The 26,242-nt window shown below is 40.1% G+C and overlaps 2 protein-coding genes across 3 annotated transcripts; one reads left to right on the top strand and one right to left on the bottom strand.

Moving 5' to 3' along the window:
* Positions 1 to 2,687: 2,687 nt before the first annotated feature.
* On the top strand, positions 2,688 to 13,585 carry LOC121627165 (LIM and senescent cell antigen-like-containing domain protein 1). Its single transcript, XM_041965910.1, has 10 exons — positions 2,688 to 2,856; positions 3,757 to 3,913; positions 4,059 to 4,125; positions 5,199 to 5,319; positions 5,536 to 5,685; positions 5,844 to 5,994; positions 7,008 to 7,100; positions 7,247 to 7,295; positions 7,398 to 7,473; positions 12,085 to 13,585. The coding sequence occupies exons 1-10, from the start codon at positions 2,828 to 2,830 to the stop codon at positions 12,197 to 12,199; spliced, it is 1,008 nt and encodes a 335-aa protein (XP_041821844.1). The 5' UTR covers positions 2,688 to 2,827; the 3' UTR covers positions 12,200 to 13,585.
* nkpd1 (NTPase, KAP family P-loop domain containing 1) lies at positions 13,432 to 24,517 on the bottom strand. 2 transcript variants are annotated; one of them, XM_041965770.1, is made up of 6 exons: positions 24,112 to 24,517; positions 21,727 to 21,792; positions 20,178 to 20,294; positions 18,555 to 18,883; positions 16,608 to 18,065; positions 13,432 to 15,877 (listed from the first exon to the last, which is right to left on the bottom strand). In XM_041965770.1, exons 2-6 carry the CDS (start codon positions 21,764 to 21,766, stop codon positions 15,599 to 15,601), a joined length of 2,223 nt encoding a protein of 740 aa, XP_041821704.1. In that variant the 5' UTR covers positions 21,767 to 21,792; positions 24,112 to 24,517; the 3' UTR covers positions 13,432 to 15,598. The 2 variants fall into 2 exon arrangements, with proteins under 2 accessions (XP_041821704.1, XP_041821730.1); XM_041965796.1 differs by lacking the exon at positions 24,112 to 24,517 and having other exon boundaries at positions 21,727 to 21,845.
* Positions 24,518 to 26,242: the final 1,725 nt, after the last annotated feature.

Raw genomic sequence — 26,242 nt, 5'->3', positions numbered from 1 at the left:
ACTGCACTACTGAAGTCAGACTTCACCTTAATGTCAGTGTTTTAATCATCATTACATCATTTATTTACCATATTTTGGTGAATTTTGGTGGTTCACTTGACTGACTGACTACAGCATGTCACAATTTCACATGACAAATTAGGATAAACAGTGACTCATTTTAGTTTTTATCATGTTCAGGTTGGATTATTAGGTTAAGTTTCAAACATCCCTGTGAGCAGTCTGTGATTTGTTAATTTTTCAATATAGGCTACAATGTAGAAGAGAATTGAGTATTTATAGTATATAGTTCAGAGAATATGATAGATCTAAGAAGAAACTGACAGAAGGGTGGGACTGAGAGCAATAGGTGCAATTACAAATCTTTCTGCTACTTCAAACACCAGAGACAGCACCATGGATTTGCACAGTAAGGCTGCTGATATTTCAGAGTCATGGTCGGGCCGTACATATTAAGGCTTTGTTCAGACTGCAACCAAATCAGACTAGTTTCTCAGATCAGATCTTTGAGACAGACTGACCACACTGTTCTTTGCAAGTGATCAGATCGGATTTGCGTGTCCAGACGCCACTAATATCAGGTTGATGTCGTAACAACAGAGCCATCAATATCTACGTTTGATGGTGCTACAGCATTCCAGCTCTGCCTGTACAGAAGCCTCCTCCCAAAGTGCCAGCAGAGAAATTGTTTCAGCGTGTCCACGGGCTGTTCTCTGTGTCATCCTCCATACCACTCTGCTAGTAGCAGCATGTATTCTGCTCGGCCGCTCTAATGCACTTCCTTAACCCTGGATTTGGCGACGTTGTCTGTCATGTTGCAAGTGATGCAAAAGGAACTTTGAAATCTGATTTAAGCAGCCAGACCGTCCGGACTGAGACACATCTGTAGAAATCCAACTGGAACTGCATTTCAAACCACCTCTGAATGTTTTAAAATTCACATTTCATGTGGGTTTTTTGCTGTCCAGACTTCTTAAAATCAATCTGGATACTATCTGGATATACCAAATAAGGGATTTAGTCTGGCAGTGTGAACAAGGCCTAATTTGCACAAACCAGATAAACTCAGCCAGATAAAGGATCAGCTAGACCTGTCTGCTCCTGCACTCTCTTTGCTACTAGGGGATAAAGAGGAGGGATGGCAGCTAACTATGAGGGAAGCATTTTGGTCATTTTGTTAACAAGGGGGATGGAATCCCCCCTCCAATCGCCGATTGCCTGTGTGGAAATTGGATCGTTACATAGAAAATGAATGAGTGTAATACAATACAAGTAAATGTTATTTATACTGCACTTACCGTCAGAGCAGAGTGCTTCCATGGCAAGTATATATATATATATATAAATAACAGTAAACAAGAGGACATAAAAACAGACACAAGCAAGACAGGACACAGTCAAATAATAGCTCCATTAAGTGAAATCACATAAAAGACATAACTTGAGTGCTGTCTCCTGTTCCACCCACAGCTGATAAAATGTTAAGTTGTAGGATTTAAAAGGACAATTCGTGATTTCTTGGACGGGAGTGATGCTACCAGCACTTCAGGTGCGGACGAAGAGCTGATGAAGTCAGATTGCTGGTGTTACTCAAATCCTCATCATTCCTCCATTATTCCAAACACAGTTTTGTAAGTTTTATGAAGACTGTCAGCCACTGGGTCTCACAGCTTTGTATCAAGAAACCCTCACGGGAACATTCATGGAGTCAGCTGTCAAACAGCACTGAAGTGATGAACTGTGCTGTTGGAACATCACACCTGAAAGGCAAGTAATAAATCATAGACATTTTGAAGGAGATAGTGTGACTTTGGTGCCTTTGTCAGCAAAGGGGTGATTGAGATGCTATATGGAAAACAGGTATTACTTTGACTCCACTGTACATTAACAAAGTTGAATTCATTTCCCTGTACACACCCCCACATAGGTGTTTTCACTTGTAGACCTCTTGACTGCGATGGCATGCTCTTTGCTGTACGTCTCCCTCTACTGGATATTGGATATTCAGGAAGGGATCTATGAATAATTTAACGTTATTTATATTATAAATAATGATAAGCATCCCAGGAACTTCACTTGTGGCAAATATTACATTAATGACAAGTGTTTTAAGTTGTGTCTGATACATCTGAATCTGATACATTAATTAGATATGTGTTTTACAATTATTAGAAAGATTTGCTTTGTACATATTTATGCCTACAGTATACCCATATTTTTAACATAAATGTGTGAACAGAGAATATGTGATTTTAAGTGTTATTTAATTAATAGCTGCATATATGAATTATGGCTATAAAGCCCAAAGGTACTTCTGAACTGAAATTATATCTAGCCTATCATTATCTAAGACAAGTTTTCTTTTGTTTTACTTTAAACCCTCCTATTAGATATTTCAGTATATTTCCATATTTGTCTCCTCATAAAAAAGTGTGTGCTGTATATGTGGCTTTGTTTTGACACTTGGGCAGAGACATCCAGTATATTCACATACACACCATCAATGTGTTGTTTCTATCTATCTATATTTATCTATATGTTGTTCCCAGCTGTAATCCAGACGAGCTCTTAAAAACCCAGCTCAATCAGACTGGTGAAGCAGATTTAGAAAGATGGTAATGTTAAACTTCCATGGACACTCCCCAACTGGGTGTTCTGAAGTCGCTGCCAGCTCAGAGCCACGGTACGGCTCTGCTGAGGAGGGACTGCACGGCGCCAGGAGAGTCTGCTCTCCTCTCAAAACTTTGGTAACTCGGCGACAGGAATATCCACACCAGTTTATCTCGATTTGTTAGCAACGTTTCTAAACTTTCCGTGCCAAGAGGTGATGCTGGGCGTGGCTGGAATGACGGGCAGGTAAGAGTTTTCGTCATCTTGCGTAGTAGTAACCATACACAACCGCTAATCAGCTAGCAAGCTAACTGGGGTAAAGTTAGCTAACGGCGACCACATATGCCCATTTTAAGGCACCAGCAAAAATGTTACTGTCAATGCATATGTTGGCTCACGGCAACAGTTTAGAGGATGGTTCACAGTTTAAACGTTAACGTTATAGCTACCGCACGAACGTTTGCGAAATAACACGAGTGTTCTTACCTTCATTGGAGCTAAGGTTAGCATGCTAGTTAGCTGAATAGCGGTTAGTCAAATTAACTCGCAAATTATTACCGCCCCATAACTTAAATGTCCTGTATGAACGTTCAGATATAACCAGGATTCAAATTAGATAAATTGACTCAATGTATGTCAAGCCATTACTGGGAATAAATGATAAGTTAACGTTAAGTTTGGCCGGGCTAGTTTAATTACTTTTTCATTTGGCCTAATTCTCACATTGTTATGTTTCACTTGACGCCCCAGTCAGCATTGGTCTTAAACTTAACTGAACTATAAACGGAAACTTGTGTGTTGTGGCGTAGTATTAAACTTTGTACTTTGTGTTTGTAAAGATATTGTCTGAGTGTGTGTGTGGAGGAAAGGCTGCACATCATCTGTCTGCTTGGTTTCAGTACCTCTATCCCTTTACCAAATTAGGTGATGACTGTACAGTGAGTAAGAGTGTTAGTGAGTCCCCCACACATTATTTCCATTCTCCATGGTGACAGCTGAAACAAGCAGAACAGTTAATGCAAGAGTTATGTGAGAAATGATAAACACTGGTCCAGCCTCACATCCCAGTCAGTTGTCAGCCTAACATATGACAGGAACTCTGGGGAAGTGATGTACTAATGTGTATTTCCTTGTCGCATCCAACAGCATTGCTAATGCCCTGGCCAATGCGGCCTGTGAGAGATGTAAGAGTGGCTTCGCTGCGACTGAGAAGATTGTCAATAGTAACGGAGAGCTGTACCATGAGCAGTGCTTTGTGTGTGCCCAGTGTTTCCAGCAGTTTCCAGAGGGACTCTTCTATGAGGTAGTGTACTCAAATAGTCATAACATGATAATGAGCAATACTTTGTGCACCGCATGTGTGGTCATGATTTGTCTGGTACTCGTTTATATAGAGAATGTTTTTAATGTTTCTCTTGAGTGATAGAATGTCAATCTTCTTTTGACAGTTTGAAGGAAGAAAATATTGTGAACATGACTTCCAGATGCTCTTTGCCCCTTGCTGTCATCAGTGTGGTGAGTGTTGCAGAGCCTTGTTAATTTACACTGTCCAGGTCTAGTATTTGTGGGGTTGTGTGAAAGACTAGTGACCACTTAGCTAACAGGGACCACAATAAAGAATAGATGAAGAATAGAAATGGATATTCAGATATATTCACACTCTGGCTTTGTCTGATTCAGATGGACAGCATCTAGACTTGGCACCAGAATGCATGTCAGGTGTGCCTCAAGTGATTATTTTTTTATTAGACTTCGCCCCCTGTTCACATTTGATTTTATTTGAAGGGACTGAAGATAGAGAGGGAAAAAAATCCTATAATATCCAATAAAAATCCTATCATATCCTTGCCTTGTTGTTTGGCATTGGCAAATCAGTCGTGTGTGGGAGGTTTGGCATGATATGAAAAAAAAAAAAGGTTGAGTAAGCATTCATTTAATGCTGTCACAGACATCTCTGTGTTCATGCTGCACCAGTGGTCCCCAAAATGTGTCTGTTAATCCCCCTTTTGTGCATAAAGGCATTCCTGGATCATTGTCTGCTTGTTTATTTGACAGACCTTTCGTAAACTTCTCCACACTTTGCATGCAGTGCATAGCAAAGCATTTGGCCCTCACCGCACCTCCCCTTTTTTAACCACCCCGGTTTGGGAACCACTGTTCTTTGGTACATATGTGGACGTAAGGATCCCTGACATCATTTGTTGTTAACAGAGATCAGATCCCCACTGGTCTTTAAGGCTATTCATACTTTTTACTTAGAACTTCCCACTTGTGGTTACATCGCCCAGGATGCATTTTAGTGCTACATAAGCTCAATTTAAATACTGCTTGACTGTGTCGAGGGAGAGACAGACATGCTCTAATTAAATTAAATGGACAATTAAAATGCATTCAGCATTAAAGTGTCACTTTGAGAACACTATAGAAAGCACTGCAGTGCATTGTATTTTAACACGATAACTCCATAATGAAGCGCTCATTAGAAACCACTGTACAGTACCCCAAAATAGCATCTAGTCCCAAGAAATATTGGAAAAGTCAAACTTCGACTTGCCTCAGGCTGATCTCTCACTTATGGTTTCCCTCAGGGGAGTTCATCATTGGTCGTGTCATTAAGGCCATGAACAATAGTTGGCACCCTGACTGCTTCTGCTGTGACATTTGCCACGCTGTGCTTGCGGACGTGGGGTTTGTCAAAAATGCTGGCAGGTAAGTATCCCATCTTATTACAGTCTTAATACAACACTGTGACACCCTGTAAAGCAGGTGGTTACACACACATCAAGCTGGTTATTCACTCACTTGCTTTCTAACAAATAATGGAATTTTGAGCAGCCGTGACAGAGTATGTCAAAACATTATTTGACGCTGCAGACTCTTTCTTGACACCCCTAAATTTTGTCCACCTTTCTCCATTTCCCTCAGGCACCTGTGTCGCCCGTGCCATAACCGTGAGAAAGCTCGTGGCCTGGGCAAGTATATCTGCCAGAAGTGCCATGCCATCATCGAAGAGCAGCCACTGATCTTTAAGAATGACCCCTATCACCCAGACCACTTCAACTGCAACAACTGCGGGTCAGTCCTTCCACTCCATCCCACTGTTTAGAGCAGAAAACGGTGCACTCTTAGCTTCAGAATATATTTCAGGTCCACATGAAAAGTGATCTATAACAGTGGACTCAAAGCCTGTGTTCCTCTGTATTTAACATGTTTCACTGTTTCTCTGTTCACAGGAAGGAGCTGACAGCCGAAGCCAGGGAACTTAAGGGAGAGCTGTACTGTCTGCCCTGCCACGACAAGATGGGTGTACCAATCTGTGGTGCCTGTAGGAGACCCATTGAGGGGCGCGTTGTCAATGCTATGGGCAAGCAGTGGCATGTGGAGGTTTGTGAACAAGAAAGAGACTATTTATTAGTGCACTAGATACAATGTTACTCTCCTGCATTTAAAATGAATGTTAAACATGTTACTGTTTGTTGTTTTGAGGCCTGGTTTTCTTACGAAGTAGCTTCTCTGAAAGAAGGGCTTTTTGGTGATTACTTTAGGAAAGATGACCATGTCTACCCTGTTCATGATTGTATTTGGTATGGGCCATTAAATACAAAAACTACTGAAATAATTCAGAATAAGTAAGAAAATCAAGTGGCATTGGTTCATGCAACACTTTCTGTGCCTGTTAAAAGTCCTCTACGCATTGCAAGTTCCATAACAGGGAGTCAGCTTCAGACAAGACCACTGACAGGTTTATAATAGTGGACAAATGGCATGCGTACCATGTTTTTACAGATGTAAATCTGTCTTCACACAGAAGCAGAATTGAAAGTCTATAATGAATTTCGTATTTAGTTACCATTGTTTATGCACAAGAGAATAAAATTAATGAAATAAACCACTTCAGAACCAAAACACTGTTAATGAGTTAATTTTAGGCAGTAGGAGTGATGTGAGCACTTTAAAAAAGAATATTTCTCCTGAGGCAGCAGATCAACTTGTGTTCATCCAACCGGAGGATGCTGAATTTTATACTGCATAAAAAGACTCAAGACTATTAACAGTGTATAGCAGTCGATTTAATACTAAAAACAATCATTAGCTGAAATTAATGTTGTATTTAACCACTTCATCTGGCAGGGTTGAGAAAAGTAGAAGTATTTTAAAAAGAGTGTGGGACTACTGTAGAAATATTACTCTGGTTTCTCCATAGCACATCTGGGCTAAATGTGATTAAAATAAAAAAAAAAAACAACACTGAAGGATTACTATAGTAATATCAGCGTAATCACATACTACGCAGTACATACTGAATAAGTGTTCTGTAAAGAAATCTCCATGTCTCCATGTGTTTTGCCACCTGGTCCTCCCCTTTCCCTCTCAGCATCATTTGTTTTTGTTTACAGCATTTTGTGTGTGCCAAGTGTGAGAAGCCTTTCCTCGGCCATAGGCATTATGAAAGGAAGGGGTTAGCTTACTGCGAGACTCATTATAACCAGGTAAGAAAAAACAGTTAAGTAAAAATCATGGTAAAGTGTAAAAAAAAAAAAAAAAAGAAAGACGAAAGCACCACGTCATTGCTTCACCAAATAAAATTTACGTTTGTTGTATAAACACTGGATCTCCTTGTTTCTCTGTTATCTAGCTCTTCGGCGATGTGTGCTATCACTGTAACCGTGTGATTGAAGGCGATGGTCAGTATCAGTGAATTAAGTACATGTTAAGTGCAGTGTTTCAGTGTTTTGGATCAAATGTTTCTTGAAGTGAATGTTTTTTTTCTTCTGTGACCTCCTCAGTGGTGTCTGCTCTCAACAAGGCCTGGTGTGTCAGTTGCTTCTCATGCTCCACCTGCAACACAAAACTCACTCTCAAGTAAGTGTTGTTGCTCAAGAATAGCTTATTATCCTAACTAAGCATGCACAATACTACCACCTGATATTGTCTTTTTTCTCTCAGTTTTTCGGTAACACTTCTACTTAACCCCTGCTAGTCTTAGTCTTAACACTTGCCTTTGTGTATTTCACTCTCCTGCTACAACTTTACCTCTTTTTCTACAATTTCTCTTACATGCTGTGCTTGCTGCATCTATGGTAATTCAGAGACAAGTTTGTTGAAATTGACCTGAAGCCAGTGTGTAAGCACTGCTATGAGCGTATGCCTGAGGAGCTGAAACGGCGTCTTGCCAGACGCGAGCGTGATGTCAAAGACCGCAAGAAAAAACCTGCTGTCTGTCTGTAGTTATTCTTAACAGCTTGCTACTCCATCGATCGGTTGGTGCTATCTCTGCTTCCTCTTTTTCTGTGGTGTTCCTTGTTTGCTCACTAAACTTAATATTATGGCATATTGTCATCATCTCATTTATTTTCTATGCATGAACCAACACCCTCCAGTTGTTTTGTGTCAATGGTGATTGTGCAAAACCTCTGAAGTATACATGTATACTAAACATGATTTTGGCTCAATACAAGTACTAGTACTATTATTTTCCTTATCGAAAATAGTCCAAGGTGACGTTGTCAAATGTCTTGTTTTGTTAATTTAACAGACTAAAACCCAAAGATATGCAGTTTAAAGTGTTGTAAAGCAAACAGAAAATCCTCACATTGAAGGAGCATAAATTAGCACAATTTTGTACGATGGTCCTGAAAGTTTAACACATTGACACAACATCACATCACAACATGCAAAAATACACCACTACAAATACAGAAAGCACAACTAAATGCAGAAATTCTGCAAGTCACAAAGAATAAACAGAAATTACGTTTAAAAGTTCACTGAATAAAAACAATATGTTTTTTTTGGTTAAACATTCTGATTGCATGATTCAGATTTGAATTAGTATGCTAGCAATCAGTAAAATGGTAGTGGTTGATTAAGAACAGATATCTGAAGTAATATCTAAATTGTACAATAAGAATATTAAAACTTCAAAAACTTCCATCCACTAATTTCATGAGCCACAAAATATGTTTGCAAATAATGTTGGGATGCACGATAATTATTGGGCCGATAGTTATCGGGCCGATAACAGGAAATTATGATGTCATTCCGATAAGTCCGATATCATGATGAACAGCCCCGATAACGTATGTGTTTTCGCTCCCACTATGAGACCCGGATGGCCTGCAGTGAATGCTGCGTTCAAGTGACGTTAGCATAATCAGAAAAACTCCTTCTCACTGGGAAAAATCAAGAATACCCCCTCATGCGAGAAAACAACAAATTTTGCTAGTTGCTGACTTGAACTAACATTCGCAGTATTTTTTCACATGTTACACACAAAAAATAGAAACATGAACTTAAATAGGCCGAAAGAACGACTGGCAAACGAGGGAACGGGGGAATGTACGTTACACCTTGAATGCAGCATGCAGCACAGCGTGCTTATGAAAACAGAGTTCAGACTTCTTCAAAGTTTCCGAAGAAGATTGTTCGCTGGTTATTCGTAACAAATGTTCCAAGCGAGCTCCACTAGGAGCGAGAAATGGCACATGCTTTAATACCCGATCAGTCACCTGAAACATAACCACCACTTTGACGGAGTTTGGAAAGCGTATGAGGACGGCCGGCCTGCTAAAGACGCTAACGTTATCAAGCCAGCCGCAAAGAAGCCACCGGGACTTACGCGTCGGCGAGGCTTTCGAAAAGTCCAAGAAATTTGCCAAAGATGACCCACAGGCTAAGGTTATTGAAGATTTAATCATGGACGTGATGGTGCTTGACTTGAGGTGGTGGACGATGACTTTGTTTACGATGGACGTCCTTACCGTTTTTAGCCGGAGTACACGGACGAGGAGCTCGTTGAAAGGAGGATGCGGAGGCAGAGAGAGGAACAGCTGGCCAAACAACAACAAACGCGTATCTCCTGGCCGCAAGTCCCACTCTGAGCAACAGAGGCATTCCTCCTCTGTTGTCATCGATGAACATTGTCCATAAGAACACCACCAGTTGCTGTTTACTCGTGGACGCGCAGCCGTTTGTTGTTGTTTTGGCCAGCTGTCACAGTGTGATGTCAGTGTGTGATGTCAGTGTGTGATGTCACCGTGTGTGATGTGTGTGTGATGTCACCGTGTGATGTCACCGTGTGATGTGATGTCACAGTGTGATGTCAGCGTGTCATGTCACAGCGTGTCATGTCACAGCGTGATGTCACTTACATCACCATGTGATGTCAGTGTGTGATGTCACTGTGTTATCTCTGATGTCACTGTGTTATCTCTGATGTCACTGTGATGTCACACTGTGATGTCACACTGTGATGTCACACTGTGATGTCAGTGTGTGATGTCACAGTTTGATGTCACTGTGTGATGTCACTGTGTGATGTCACTGTGTGATGTCACCGTGTGTGATGTGTGTGTGATGTCACCGTGTGTGATGTGTGTGTGATGTCAGTGTGTGATGTCAGTTTGTGATGTCACCGTGTGATGTGATGTCACAGTGTGATGTCAGCGTGTCATGTCACAGTGTGTCATGTCACAGTGTGTCATGTCACAGTGTTTCATGTCACAGCGTGACGTCACTGACATCACCATGTGACGCGACACTTCTTCGTAGGAAACTGCTCACTATACGTTATCCCGCTTAGAACACGGCTTACTACTAAAGCATTCAATAGTGTGACACAAAATAGTGATTAAAACATATTTTATTGATGTACAATGAGTCTACTCTTGCCTGTCACCGCTCTCACTGCGCAGCGGCTCTGAAAGTAAACACCTACGTTGCGTAGCAACCACCTCTCACTGTGCGCAGGCCGGCAAGCAGGAAAACTTATTTCTTTACAGATATTCAGCGAAATCATGTCAAATGTGGAGAAGTGATGGGATATCCCAGACCTGAGAGAGACGTAGCTGGAGACAGAGTTTGGTTTACCGCTATTTTTTCGGACTGATGGATAAAAGTCCTGCATCAGCTGATTTCTGCTTTCAGCGTCAGACATTAAAAAATCTGTCTCCAGTTTTGTCTCCACTAAGCAGTCTTTTAGCTTTTAGCCGATTGTCCATGCTGTGTTTCTCTTGGTGTTTTTTTCGTGTCTGTCGGCTTCAATCTGGTCAATCTCTGGGTCCTCAAGTCTTTTGTGTCTTAATATCGCTCCTGCTGTCGGTCCAGCGTTGTTCTTTACTTTTCTCATCTTTTTTGCTGGGGGCATCATTCTCCAGCCAAGTGTTTGGTCCTCTCCAAACAAATTAAAAATAATGTACGGAAAATGCTCCATATTATGCCACTCAAATCAGCTGGCGATTTGTTATTGAGCTTGGTACATTAAGGAATTGCCCCTTTAGTCTGACTGTTAGGAACACCACTGAATTTTCGCGATTGACCAATCAAAATTGAGTATTTAAGAGTGCCGTCTTCTAACTTCTGTCAGTACAATATGTACTGTGCATTATTTTTGTTGTCATTGAGGAATGCACTTTTTCAGTTTGTTTAAATAGAAATGTTTGAATCTTAACTTGTGCCAGTGTATTAATTTTCTATGTATATTTATTTTTTGTAAACTTCTGGAATACACTTTTTCAGTTTGTAATCCTGATGCATGTATTTGCATCATTTCAAGGGGCCTTTATTTTTTATATCAGTAAGTAATGCACCTTATTTAAATTGATGTGAGATATCAAATAGGTTTGTTTGATAGCTTTAAGAACGTGTTTGAGAGGCTTACCAATAGTTTTTCATTGGAAAAATAAATATCTCTTCATTTAAAGAGTCAAAACTGTTTTTGGTTTTGTTCGTGGTATTGATGTCATGATGTTAGGTATATGTGTGTGTTGTCGGTATCGGCCTTTAGGAGCTTAAAGTTATCGGTTATCGGTATCGGTTTTAAAAAACAGTTATCGTGCATCCCTAAAATAATGTGTCCTAGGTGCGTCAGGGAATGGTCATCACTTTTGCTGTTTTCTTTCTGTATTTGGTTGTGCTTTCTCACTTCGCAGTGTTTTTATTTATATATTTATATTTTAATAAATTCTGTGCATGTGCTGTCACATTGGTGAGGATGTTTTCTCCAGTTGCTAGTGTTTTGTCTATTTACTTGCGTTTCAATTGCAATGCATTGAACTTTCGATGTTATTTTGAAAATCGACTCAAACTGTTGATTATCAGAGTAGTTGCTGATTAATTTTCTGTCCATCGACCAATTGTTTCAGCTCTGCTTATGAGAAACAAGCTGTCAACTACATTTTTATGTTTTGGTTTGAATGAGATAATTGCTGTCTTGCCTTATAGTGCAAAGCTGCAGGATAATTTCAGTGTTGACCATCATAATTCCAGAAGATGGGTGTCACCCCCTAAATGCATGGCCCTAATGCTAATGTAATGTGAAATGAGGGGACTGAGGCTTCAGAAAAATTAAAACCTGCAGTGATAATATTTTAATGATGATGCATATGGGAGGGAAATCTGTAAGGTTAATGTGGATCAGAGACAAATCATTTGATTACATTTTTAGCATTGCCATGGTGTTTCTTTCTTTTGCAGGAACAAGTTTGTTGAGTTTGACATGAAGCCTGTTTGTAAAAAGTGCTACGAGAAATTTCCTCTGGAGCTGAAGAAAAGGCTCAAGAAGCTGGCTGAGTCCTTGGGACGCAAGTGATTTACCTCCAGCCAAACAACCCGGAAGTAATCCTGCTGTGGCTGTAATGGTAATATATCCAGGGGAACTGCTGCATTAATATAAGGACCTGGCATTGTACTGGTACATCAATATTACTAATTTAAATGTGGGATCCATTTAGAAATATAATAATATGTATTCTATCACTGTGGTGTTCTCTGAAACGTGCCTATTAGCAGATGATTTTTGTGCTACTTCTTTAAGTAAGCAATTTTTTTTCGTACATTCCTAAATTGTCCAAATATGTTTTTCTTTTCTAGACGAGGCATGTGGTGTCTCAGTTTATTATGACTTTACCATGAGCGTAATTGCTAACTGCTATGCCTAAAACTGTTGAATTTGAGAAGATTGTTAGGATAGAAGTTGTTTGGCATTATTTTGAATTGCACGCGTGCCTTGAATATATGAACTGTGCGTCTTATAATGCAAATAATGGTTAAAATGTATCTTACATACAGTTATGCCTTATTAAATGTATCTACTTTGACAAAGTATCTATCTGAAAACAGAAAATTACTAGACTTCTCACCTTTTGAGCTTTTATACCTCAGTATGAGTAATTGCAAAGCGACTGCTGTGTTTATTTAGGTTGTTGTAATGGTGTCTCTTCTCGTTACCTGGGAAAAACAACCACTAAGTGTTAATGAATCCTACCTTAGATATGTTTACTTTAATACACATCAACTGGAGATATTAAATGGATTTTAGAAGTTGGTATACAGTGTTTAGGACCTGTTGTTTCTGGTGCCTCCTGCCACTTTTCTATCAGCCTGGCTCGACAGGTAGATGGTCCACAGGTAAATATTTTATTCAAAGAATTACTCTATTACAATTTGTACTATTGGCTCCTTAATCCAATGTTTTGAAACATCAACAGTAAGTTAGGAGAAAGTATGAAATCAGAGGATGCTGTTATGATTAGTCTCTTCTATTGGTGTTAAGACCCTCATTACGTACTGTATGCTTTCAGTGTATATGGTGATGTAATGGTATTGCTTTTATTGAAATGCCTGAGGTTTGTTAGTCTGATATTTTCAGCCAAATTAATGTTTGCAACTTTCTGACGGGAAACAGTTCAAAGGAATCCAGATGAAATAAACCTTCAGCTGATTATTTAACATTCATTTAACTTTGATGTTAAAATATCATTAATGAGTCAGCACATTGCTTGGGCTGCGAGAAGTGCCACACAACAGAGTTATATTCACTGGATGAGCATTTTTTATTATGGAACACTTTTACATATGCATTTTATTTGCCAGAGTTTACATTTGATTTGCAAGAAATTAATAATTACAGTTTACCACAGCACATATACTGTATTTGATTTTCTGCTCAACGATCAATAAAGTATGCCTAAACACATCAAAAGGATTTCCGCCTAAATATTCAGTTAATGTTCTCTGACTTCAACTTTATTAGAGTTCAGCTTTTTGAAACTTATAGCATTCATTCATGATGTCTAGCATAGGCATTTTCACTGAGTCCAGAGGAAACTTACTATAAAAGTTACTGTACTTAAAAAAACAACAACAACAAAATGAATGTGTAAAACCTAGTTGAGGTTTTGTGCATGAGGCAGCCTCCTGCTCCTGTTAACCCTTTACAGCTTACAACAATAGCCTCAGTTGCTGATGGATAACCCCTCAATTTTCCCTTAAATATCTTCAAATGCTTGTGACAGTTTTGTGCGATGGAGCGGTAAAAGTGAAGAGACTGAAAATAGAACCCCTTTAGATTCTTATTACTCTACAGGAAGTCATCTAATATGTAATTATATGTTTTTAATTGTATTGAAAATGATTTTAAAAGCAGTGGGAAAACAGTAGTTGCTCTGTGTCTTCTCTTGAGGTAACATATTTTACAGCTTTTTATCTTCCTGATCCTTCTCTGTTTGTCACCTTCTGTAACACATTGACACAGGAAAATCTAACAGTGCAGTCTCATAAGAGACCTTTTTCACATTATTTTAGAGTGTCATAGGAGGAAAGGCACAGGTGTTATTAGGATCATTAGCAATAGCTCTGTTACCTGCCAAGTGTCACAGTGAGCCAGCATGCACCCTGAAACTTAAGCAGTGAATCTGCGTTTCCTACTGTGACGTACTGAAATATCTGCTGTGAAAAATGTCTATTATAGGAAAATGTGATCCATGAAAAAGACCCCTTCTCTCACTTCAGTAAACAAACATGTACATGACAGTTATTTGACATAGGTGATTGTAGTTACAGGGGATTAACCATTTTTCTAAGCAGTATTTTTACTAATGAGTCTATCACAAGCTCCTCTAGCTAAATGAAATGATTGTAAATATTTCACACTTAAATAAACCCCCCAGTTCATGAATGTTACTCATACATTTGTTAAAATGTGTTGAAATTAACCTTAATCCAGTTAGATTAAGATCACCATGTCCTAATTTTTGTTTGTGTATTCACAAATATAGATGACTGAACCACAATGCCTTAAAAAGAATAACTGAATGTTTGTTGGGTAAATTGGAATCATGGGCAAAATGCGATAAACCAAAATCATTCAGTCCAGTCAGGCAACTCATTACAAATAAATGTTTGATACCAGACAGAAAGCAATTCAATTTGGTATAAAGGCTTAATGTCTCATCACCCCCCAGATGAGAACGCAGGGAGTGATCAATTGAAATGCCTCAAGGGGATTGTCGAGAAGAGGCACGTTTGAGCGGTGGAGGGAGCAAAAGGGAATCCAGGTAGACATTTGAGCAGCAGTGACAGTGAGACATTGACAGACTGAGAAGCACAGAGGTTGTGTATCTATAGTATGAGCTCATTATCATCACCAGTGACAGCGGTGCAGATACTGCAACTGTCTGAACTACTGTATCACTACCACTTAATCAGACAGAGGTCAGAGGAGAATGGTCAGACATGTTCATACTAACAGGAAAGTTAGTTCAGACAAGCTAAACAACAGTGTTGAGCAGGAATCTTATCCCCACAACTGGTTTATAGCTAATTTTGAAGACAAACTATAGTGATTCAAGTTTGAATAAAGTGTGAACCAACTTAAACAACCAAATAAACTAATAGTGACCTAAAAGAATATTGCATTGTTTTGCATTATTTACTCATGTTCTTGGGTGAGTTAGGTGGTTAGGCTTAGCTTAGTATAAAGACAGGGAGCGGGACAAACTGCTAGCCTTGCTCAGTCCAAACTTGATCTCATGCCATCTTGCTTGTTTAATACATACAAAAACATAGTATGTATGTGCTGGTAGGTGTAAATTTAAACTTTGGACAGAGCCAGGCTAGCTATTTTGCTCTGCTTCCCGTCATTATGCTAAGCTACATGCTGGCTGTACATATTCAATTTAGGGGTGTCAGAGAGAAATGGGCTGAATTCCTACATGTAGCTGTTAACCAGACTGGATGAGTAATGATGGGCAACATGTCTCGGCAGCTGGTTCTGAGACTGAGGAGGTGTCGGTAACGTGTTCTTGTATTGTGGGCGAAGATGTGATGGTAAACCCAGGAAGTGCAGTCGGAAAGTTGCCCATTCACCCAAGGTCATATCGAGGAGGCTTTTCAGGTCGTCTGCGTCGCCAAAGACCAGTGCCGAACCACTGAGCTTGTTGCTTCTCACAATATCTGCATACTTACTTGGATATTCCATCCTTTCCAGCTAAGAAAAAGAAGCATAAGAAACACAGATAAATAATACTTAGTATATAATCATTGTTAGTGGTGGGGTCCGCCATTCCCGCGCTTGATTAAAATTTCCTACCAATGCACAAGAGATTCACAGGAAATTCACAGTGTTTGTAATTTTATCTCACTGATAACAGCTTCACTGTTTACTCACCTAATTATGTGTTTGTAGTTCTAAAGAAGTTCTGTTGTCTTGTTAAAATCCTTAAAATTACGCATATTCCTTGTCCCTAATTTAAAAATCTTGAATCTATGCTTAGGCAAATATGTGTCATTTCAAAGGTTTAATTCCTTTAAGCACGTCTTCCACTTTACATAAAAGTCCATTCTCTGTGTTTGTGCTTTGCAGGCTTCAAGTTTCACGATGAATATTGGACCAGGATTTTGTCCCAAACTATTTGTAATGTCACAAATCAAACGAGTATGCCTGCCTCTTTAAAATTGGATTTTCAATGAAGACAGAAACTTTCCACTTTCAGCAGATGAATGTGTAAACACCCTTCTAGTGTCGAACTCTGCACATACATCATTCTGCACAGTGAAGCTCAAACAATCAACTGAAGGAATAAAAAGAAAAAAAAAACATGTTTTTGAGTGGTGGGGGGACTTAAATCACACTTGCTGTTACCACCACTGACCACAGGTGTTGCCAAATCAACCAGGACTGAGATGTTAAAGGTCATAACTTCGGAGAAATGTCTTACCTCTTTACATACATCCTCTGTATTCATTTTGATGATAGTCGTGATTGGCAGAGGAGCTAGGTTCCTCATCCAACCAGAATCTTTCAGCCTGGACGTCCCTCTGATCTGAGCCAGCTCCTTCCTTATCGTATGATCTAGGTTCACCGTTGCAACTTCAAATGTCTTCAAGTCCTTTATGGTGAATTTAAAATCTACTGTGAGAAATGTTTCAAACATCTCAGGATCTCCATCCTGCTCGAGGAGGTCCTCAATCTGAGCGCTCATCACATACAGCTCTGCCCTGGACTCACTGAAGACTTTCCATATGGTCTTTAAATCATCAATGTTGGACACACTCGACTGATCAATATTTGCTCTTTGCTGAGCATCTTCCACACACTGGATGATCCAGCTTAGGCGGCAGGGCCACTGATTGGCTAAGACCACCCATGCTGCAATATATTCTGGTTGAGGAAGCTCTCTTTTCAAGGACTTCATGATTATCACAGTCACTCGAATGGAGTTGATCACTCTTCTCATAGACATAGCATCATCTAACATGTACTTGTTTAGATTGCTGTCATTGCTGGCCAGGATGCTCCTGATCAATGTCTCTACCTCCTCCTCCTTTACATCCAGTGCTGCTGGAGTTTTATCGATCAGTGGATTTGATTCTTTCATTTCCAATCCAGTCTCCACTGAAGATATATCTGGGGAAGATTTGTTTTTGAGGCCCCTTCTTCTCAGTTTATCTTTCCTCATGCTTACGTCCTCAGGGATTTTTGAATTGATAGCGAGGCTGTAAAATAAACTGCGCTTTGAGTCTTCACACAGTGGTGGGACTGTGAAGGCCAGAGTCACAATGGAGTTCAATAGTGCATATGCTCTGTCCTCCTTGCTGAAGCAGCCATCTGCAAAATTCACTTTCTGTACAAGAACCTCCGGGTTGACGGCCAGAATGGAAATATATGGACTTTCCTCGTCTGAAAGCAGAATATTAATGGCATCCAGAACTGCAACAATTTTCTTGGGGGAGCACCGATCCAGATTGGTGATCTTCAGTACCACTCGGATCCTTCTACTCTCAAAGACTTCCATAAACTGAATGAAGCGGGACAGAAACCACATTTCCTTCCTCACTTCGTTCATGAAGCCCAGTTTGCTGCTGACCCGCTCATTGTCCATGCCCCTCTTGATGTTCAGATCCTGGTTGAAGATCAGGTTCTTACCCATCAGAAAGGCGAACCTCAATGCGCTTGCTGCTGGTACTCCTAATGCAGCAATGACCAGACCCTCCAGCACACCCACCTGGCCTGTTGTTCCATTCACCCCCTGATCAGGTTCTATTTCAGGAAGGCCAAAAGACAACCAGAATACCAGGACGATAATTGGTACCACAAGAATGGACAGGATGAGAAGCCACAGAGGGCAGCAGCAAACCTTTTTGGACCTCCAATGGTTAGTACTGTCCTCCACAATCTGAAATTTTTTAGAAAAATGAAACACAGAACAAACACAAAGCAGATTAGATGCCATTGAATTGTTTTTAGCTAGCGGCATGGTTCTAGATGGCTGTCAGATGATCAATCCTGATAGCTATTATTAGCTAGCTTTTCATCTGAAAATCACATTGTGCAACTCAACAGTGATGTGGCCTTTGCAGAAACTCAACTTGCTTTAATCAGTTCTGACTGGGAACAGCTTTCTACCAAAAGCAAAAACAGGCTATGTGCAACATTTTTATGACCTTTAATGATGACCAAATAATTGCAAGATTCGTGACATAAGCTGTGTTTAGTGCAAATTAGCAAATCTTAGTACATTCGTTAACTAAACTATGATTGTTATTGTGAGCATGTTAGCATGCATTTATCTTAAAGCACAGCTGTACCTGAGAACAGCCACACAGAGCGACTAACTGTAGACTCTTTGTTTAGTAACTGAGAAAAGTTAGGACAATTCACAAACCTTCTTCCTGACTTCCTCTTCTTCATCATGTTGAGCAACACGGTAGAGTACAAGCTGCAATTTCCCAAAGTTCATCTGCATGGCCTGAAACAACCGTATAGCTAGGCCGGCCCAGAGCAGGTCACTGCCGGCAAAATGCCAGGCACTAAAATGCACATAAATGAACCTGATGTTATGGTGATCCTGGTTCTCCTTAGTCCAAATGGGCCTGTAGAAGAGCATTCGGCCAATGAGCGCTAGAAAGCCAGTAAATGAAGGGTTAACTGAGCGAGGCTTGAATTTTCCATTGTATTCCTGCTCAATCCTTGAAGCCTCCTGCTTCATGTTCACTGAAGAGACACAAAACATAATATTACATTTAGCATAAATCATTTGGTGGGTTGGCATACATGTAAGGTTAAATAATATGAATCAAGGCAGACAGGTATCAAAGCAGGTAAAACAACATGCTGGGTAGTTGGTAGTTAGTTTCAACTGTTCAAAACAAGAAAAGATGCACAATATATAAAAAAAAGTCAAATCTAGAGTTAGTGAATAACAGTATTAGTTAGCTGACTTGCAGCATTTGAAGCTTTAATATTGCGTGGGCATCAGTATGTGAACATAAGGCTTGGACCAACATGTGTATTCTATCTGCCAAGGTTAAAAAAAAAAACATCATCATGATAATCCAAGACCTTCTGAGTACCACAAAGAAACAACCTTAAACTTGTCTTTTCTATTGAAGCCTGTTCAATGTCACTTGTCTTTAAACTGAAAAAGTATTTTCACATTTGAATCTTCACATATTTCCTGAGCAAGAAGACTATGTTGTCAAAAATATGCTTTTAAGTTAGCAGACACTGGTTTACTGTAACTGTAATTTGATGTTGTATGTTTTGCTTAGACTTGCTGTGCTGAAATTGATGCAGTGGGGATTGTTGTGCAGCCTCTGAAAGGTGCACACAGCCTTTTTAAGACAACCACTTTTGATTACTATTATTTACTCAACATCCCATATGACATGAATGTGTTAGGGGAAATATAGAGTATAAGGTATGACATAGGAGCACACCTTTAGTTAGGATATATTTGCACCGCTGTTTGCTGTGTACAGTGTTTGGGAGGATTATGGTATGTGTACCTAAGGACAAAGAGATCCCCTAGAGGCCTGCAGAGCAGAAATACACAACAACTTTTCAATCAGTCGGTGATGAAGAAGTCCTTAAAGCATAAGCCAGCTCTGAGGTGGTGCACAGGTCATTCACATGCTAAGGAGTAGCACCGTGATTTTCTGACCGCAGTGTCTAAGCCAAGGCAAGAATTACACATCATGTTGTAATGATATTGTGCTGCCACAGCATTTTTATTATCAACAGGTGCAGTTTCCACAGTCACCATCCCATAATATCTTACGTTGCAGTCATGTTTACAGTGAACACAGTGGAGTGAACACTTAACACAGTTACATAAACACTGTTTGCATGCAAATTGTTTGAAGTTTAGTTTTTTGTCTGATGGCAACATCTGAATTCTCAAGACCTTATTCCAGAAAGGGTAGACACTGTCACAGGGCTTCGAGTGGTTCAGCCATCCAGCAGACTAAAGAGATGCCATGCTGGGGTGCAAATACAGTCTACATACCTTCCATTTGTCTGAGGATCATGTGAATTCGATTCTGACATGCAGAGTAGAGTCCTACAGTTGCAGGTGATGAAACTTTTGTCAGGGTCTTGGACAGTGCATATGCATAAATGTCATCTGAAAGGAGAAAACCCCACCAGCATGGATGTCATTTTGTATCCACATAAACTGAGCTCATACCTCATACCAAAAAACATTAAAAGCAACTCAAGTTGAAAGATTATTTGACACACCTATTCAAAGAATTTCTCAACACACCTGAGGGAACTGGATCTATGGCAGACATGCAGGACCAGTTATTACTGACAACAGTCTTTTGGCTCAATAATGCTGCACTAAACTGAAACGACAGTGCAGGTACATGACAGTTCCTCATTTATACACTAATAAGGTGAGCATTCACTGTATACTCATATCAGGAAAATGTTCACAGCACAGACTGTGTGCAGGGAACATTTACATTTTCAGAGGTAAACAGGAAGTGAAAACAACCCTCGAACAGGAGAGGATAAGCCACTATTTACTGAATATTCAGTTGTGTGGTCCATAAGAATTAAAACAGTAACATGTTAAAAGGCTCATGTTTATAAATGTAGGTTAAAAAAATTATTCATCGAATTCATCCCTTTTAATGATATCGCTGTTATTGCCCAGTTGAACAATAACGTACAGCCAATTTTCTCTGTATAAACAGTATAAACCTTAACCATCCCCAAGAACAGCAACTTACAGTGCTGAAAAATTAGGAGCACTAAATGCAACATGATTAAACATTTTTGGAGTATAAACAGAAATACTTCTAAAGAAACTGCAGTGATACTGACAGTGCACCAGAACCGTAATGCTTATTATGTAACCAAACACATATACATTCCCCATGAGGCTGCCTTCTATGCTAATTGATTATGACAGCTAATTAAGAACGAACAGTCCTCGAGAAGGAACTTCAAGCAAAAACACAAACCAACCATAAGTGCTGGCTAAATTATCTATATTATGATAAATGTGATGGCCCCTCTGCTTGGTTCACTCTGCTACTGCTGTGCTTTCTGTCTTCAGGGCTGCAGACCAATTAGGAGCTTAATCAGAAGCATGGGACACACCTGGGCCCGCTGTGCCTGATGCATGTAAGCCAGAGCAGCAGCCAGCACAACACCCATGCAGCACATTTTCACTCATCTACTCCCTACTCTACTGACTTCACAGATTCCTCCCATCTATTTGTTTGTGTTTGTCTGTTTGGATTATCTCGCAGTCAATAAATCATTTTGTTATTTAGTTTAATCGCGTGCCACCCATATTTGTCTCAGTCTAAGAGCCCGGCTGTGACATTAAGAGCAGTAACAGAGGGAAAAAGAGTTTGAGGCAGGACATGCTGTGCTTGTTCTGATTTAGACATAAAAAACATTTGGATTCAGTTCACGACGGTGTTCACACACAAGCGTCTATGACTTCATTAAGTGAAACTGAAAGTGAAAATTGTTCCCTTCTGAAGCAGCAGAGGGGAGGAATCTGTGGCGACCATGTGTCATACCTTCAGGTGACTTACCTTTTGTTGACTTATACATGATGAATGTGTGGTGGGACATGCAGTTTCACCATAAATCCCTCTGACCTGCGAGGAATAAGAAACAGTAGGCAGTGAGGTGCAGGCAGTGGAGGTGTGTGTGTGTGTGTGTGTGTGTGTGTGTGCTTTCCTCAATTTCCTCCTTCACAACTGTCGCTTGTGTCGATGCTGGGGTGGAGGAATCATAATATGGGACCAAGTGGAATGTCCTTCCTTCATTCGGAGACATGTTTGCTCCTGACTTGCTACTATCGTTTATTAGTATGTATGAGAATACATAGATTATAAGGTGCAGACGTGCTCAGGAAGAAAGAAAAACAGTTGACACCTGATGAATGAAAAGGGCTGTACATTCTGTAAATAAAAGCCTTGGCTTCGAAAGGCAGGTACGGTGTCATTTTAGCACTAATACAGTAGGTGCAGCTCGGCTATTCGGACCTATTTCTACCCTGAATGAACTCAGGCAGGCAAACAAGGACTTTAGGAAGGATGACAGCTGGTGTAAATTGCGTTGGAAAATACAGACTTACTGTGTATCATGTCTGAGCAGACAAAGCCACTGTGAGTCACCAGTGAGGGGTTGCAATGCAAAAACCTACCGAATTCCACATAGACTGTGTAAAAGACATCAACATAGCCTCTGGGTCTGGAAAAGTTAATGTGGAAGTGCCTTTGACCTGCATTCTTTCTAATGGCCAGCAGGGGGTTGTTTGCAAAAAGAAGTCAGATTATTTAGAAGTCTATGGAAAAATGGCCATAGTTCTGACTTGATTTATTACCTCAGTAAACTGTTTCCTAAAGAGTTTTTGATCTCAGTCGCTAGTTTTGAGTCTTCTAAAATACAGCACGATTTGTCATTTTTGTATTATGGTCACATTTAGAGTAAAACAGATGATAAAGCAGGGTATGTGTGAAGGCGTGGCTACCTTATAATTGACAAGTCGCTACCACAGCAACCTGTCAGTCAGGACAGAGGTGTAGCTGTGCATGTCTATGGCACAGTGTACAATTAATTAAATTAAATAGGTGTGAACTTGTTTTTGGGTATTGTCCATGTTTTCTTCTTAAACTTTGACTCTTTCACAGTCTGTTTCAGTTTGTCAAAGTTAATTCAGACATTTTAATCTCCTAAAAATGTCTCCGAAAAAAACACTCTGAGTTGGCTGTTAATTTTTTACATTACATTTTGTTTTGAGTTTATTTTTTCACTCGCCAAAATTAGCATCCCAATCAATATGAATTACGAATGCACCTTGCTAACCAAGCTAGCAAGCTAGTGCTAGCATTAGTGACCCCCGCTGTGCTGTTAACTCAACCATGTTGACTGCATGTTAACTATATGTCCGGAAGCTTGCTTTGTTATCAGTAACTTTGCATGGCATAGCCAGCCAGGGGTGTAGAACATAACTCTGGATCCTTTACACAGGCATTTGCTATGGGCCCCTCCCCACGTCCACTATATTCATTCAATACTCAGCCCCCCCCCTACCAGTTCTACGCGCCCTCTAGCTAGGTGCAGTCAGGTTTCTGGTATAGATGGGTGTGCAATGTCCTCAGGCTCTCAGTAAGATCCACCCCTCACTGCCCTCCAGCTCCACCTTCTTGTCCAAATATGGTCACTTCCGGCTCCAGAAAAAAACGAGATGCCAATTGGCAAAAAGCCAAACAACTGACGCTTCAAAACGGCTGTCTTCAAACCAACGGGTGACGGCCCAGTAGCTCTGTGCACTTCTTTTTCACAGTCTATGATTTGACAGCGTTGATTCAGTAAACTCAGTTTAACTTGAGGATTTCTTGTTGAGGATTTGCTTGTTCGTGTACTAAACACCTCTGCAGCTAAGCAGAAAGCACCCTGCGTGGTATGTACCTCCGTGAGAGTGCTTACATAGCAAAAACATTTGACATTCACAACACACAGTGATCGTTTTTTCCCTTTCCTGAGTAATGATTGACAGGCATTTATGTGTGTTTTTTAAGATGATGTCCTGACATTCATGCATGGGTATTCACCCTCCTAGAGGTCAGGCTTTTTTTTTTATGAGGACAGAAATGTCAACAGGTTTACTGTGTCAATGATTACCTTGCATTACTCAGTCCCTTTCCCTCAGAGCAACATATTTTCTCTTTGTGTTCTAGTCTGCACACGCCAGAGCTTCACAGAGTCTGAGAGAAGCACAAAACAGAGTGAAACTCTTCTTTTTAATTAAGTTTATGTTTAACTTTGACTGTATGACCTCTGATCAGTGTGAACAAAAGGATACTAAACTACACCCGTAAAACTTCCATAATGATGTCATAAGCTGCCATAAAATAATGCGTGATACATTATTCTTGGGAACAAATGTGTTATTTATGTAACAAGCTTACCTGATTAAGTCCCAAATGTCAGTCCTGATCTTCATTTGGACTCATCTTCAATTGTTAATTTTAATGTATCCAGCGAACAGAGAGGACCATGCAGCAGCAGCTATTGTATGGTGAACCTTACACCCCCAAGACCTCAGTGCCGTAAAACTTTACAACACTGATAAGAGAAGAAAAAAGGCACCTGATAACTACATGCTACATCTGTAGGCTGGACTTTTTTCAGGAAGTGAAGTCACATTCAAGATGAAATTATTTCTGAGAGATGGAGCTGTACGTTTATTCCATTCTCCTTTTCCAGCCCGTTAACCCATACTCCTGCTCCCAATCTTCTCTCTATTCATAGAATCGGAGTGAAGTGGGTAGTTCCTGAAAGCATTACGAGGTAGAAAAATCCCCATTCTTGCAATAGCTTCTGGCATTCACTGTCCAACTTTTTCAGTCCATGGAAAAATGCAACAAATGAGTGATTTCATGCTGGAGCCTGGGGTCTGCATGATTCATGAACTGAATTCCTAGTTTGGAGTCCCTCAGGTTGAGAATGGCTGGATTGCTCTGCCTGGCCTGAACTGACATGCATAGCAGTTAAGATGCCAAAGCAGCAGCACCAAAGCCTTTTTTGCCCAGAGCAGGATTTGTTATGACATAACTGGTTAGTCAAGCTTTGAAAAACAAGCTAGGAGCCTAATTTCCCTTGGCATATTTACTTTTTTTTTTTTTTTTTTGCATTAGCCTACTTTTACCATCTGGTGTCGCAGTATACCTCACAACACAAACTACTACAAATAAACTTTGTGAAGTAAATCGTGTCAAGATACCTTTTTTAAATTAATTTTATTTCTGATGTTGCCCTTAATGCTTTTAATGTACATCATCTTTTGTAGACATATGTCAATGTATTGCTCCTATTGCATAGAAAAATACATCTAAAAATAGCACACACTGGTATAAACGTAGAGGTATATATACGAACACAGAGCGCTGTGTGCACAGCTGTGTTCAAGGACATAACCATTAGCCACAGAGGGAGGCAGAAAAATACTTTTTTATCTGATTTAGTTAGACTGAAGATTGAAAAAGTGTGTTTCATGTTTTATTGCTCAAGAGCTTCTGAATGGACTGGATGGAACCTTTTTTGTGACCAATTTAATTTGTTGGATGGAGGAGAAAATTCTTGATTTGCAGTATAATGTTATATGTAAGAAGGTGTGTTCTTGACCGACAAAGCAAGCATCTGAGAGCAAAATATTCGACTCTTAGGCTCGTTGCTGACATAAAGTTTAATTAGTGTACGTCTGATTAAGATTTAAAGTGCTTGGCCTGAGGGCGACTAATTCTGTCTTTACTCTGAATACCTGATTCTTCAACTGCTTTAATTAACTTGACTGTCATAGAGTGAGTGTGTGTGTGTGTGTGTGTGTGTGTGTAAAAGAGAGAGGTTCTCAGTTATCGCTTGGCCGGAAGTCTTTTGCAAACCAATACTGAATGAATTGGATTGTATCTCCCCTTCTATGAACCCTTCACCAAACCTCGCCCTTTCACCGCATAAACCTTGCAATTAAGGTTAATGCATTCACCTTCATGATTAATCCAAGATAGGTATCAGACACAGATAAATTATATTTCAGGATTGGGCAGACTTGGAGTGATTTTTTGCTAAAGGCAAGGGGAAATTAAACTAACATTGTAATACCTCAGGTTCAGGGGATGACAATTATTTTCTGTCAGGAGCTGGTTGAAACCGTGCACACTTTAGTTAATTTGCATCAGCTGTGATGCATGAACAAGTTGGTTCAGGTGAGATTGTCTTGTTTTAAAAACCGTGTTGTAATCTGAGACGCCAACAGAGGGCGCTGTAGTATCGAGCATGGAAGCAGGACAATGACATTTGATCAGCCGCCCCTCATCACACTTCTCTGCTCTATTTGGTATGTAGGAGCAGACCCGACAGTGAAGGAGGCATTTACTGAAAATAGGGTGCGGTCAAGAGCTTAAGATGTGCTAGAACTTCTTTTGGATGGGCTGATGATCATTTAATGTAAATCAGTAACTGCAGCACAGGCACACACACACACACACACACACACACTCAGAAGTATCTATCTGCCTTTATTCCTTATCCATTGTTCCTAAG

This window comes from Chelmon rostratus, chromosome 1 (assembly GCF_017976325.1).
Source record: "Chelmon rostratus isolate fCheRos1 chromosome 1, fCheRos1.pri, whole genome shotgun sequence".
In the NCBI taxonomy this organism is placed as follows: domain Eukaryota; kingdom Metazoa; phylum Chordata; class Actinopteri; order Chaetodontiformes; family Chaetodontidae; genus Chelmon; species Chelmon rostratus.
This window is presented reverse-complemented; position numbering and strand designations above follow the sequence as displayed.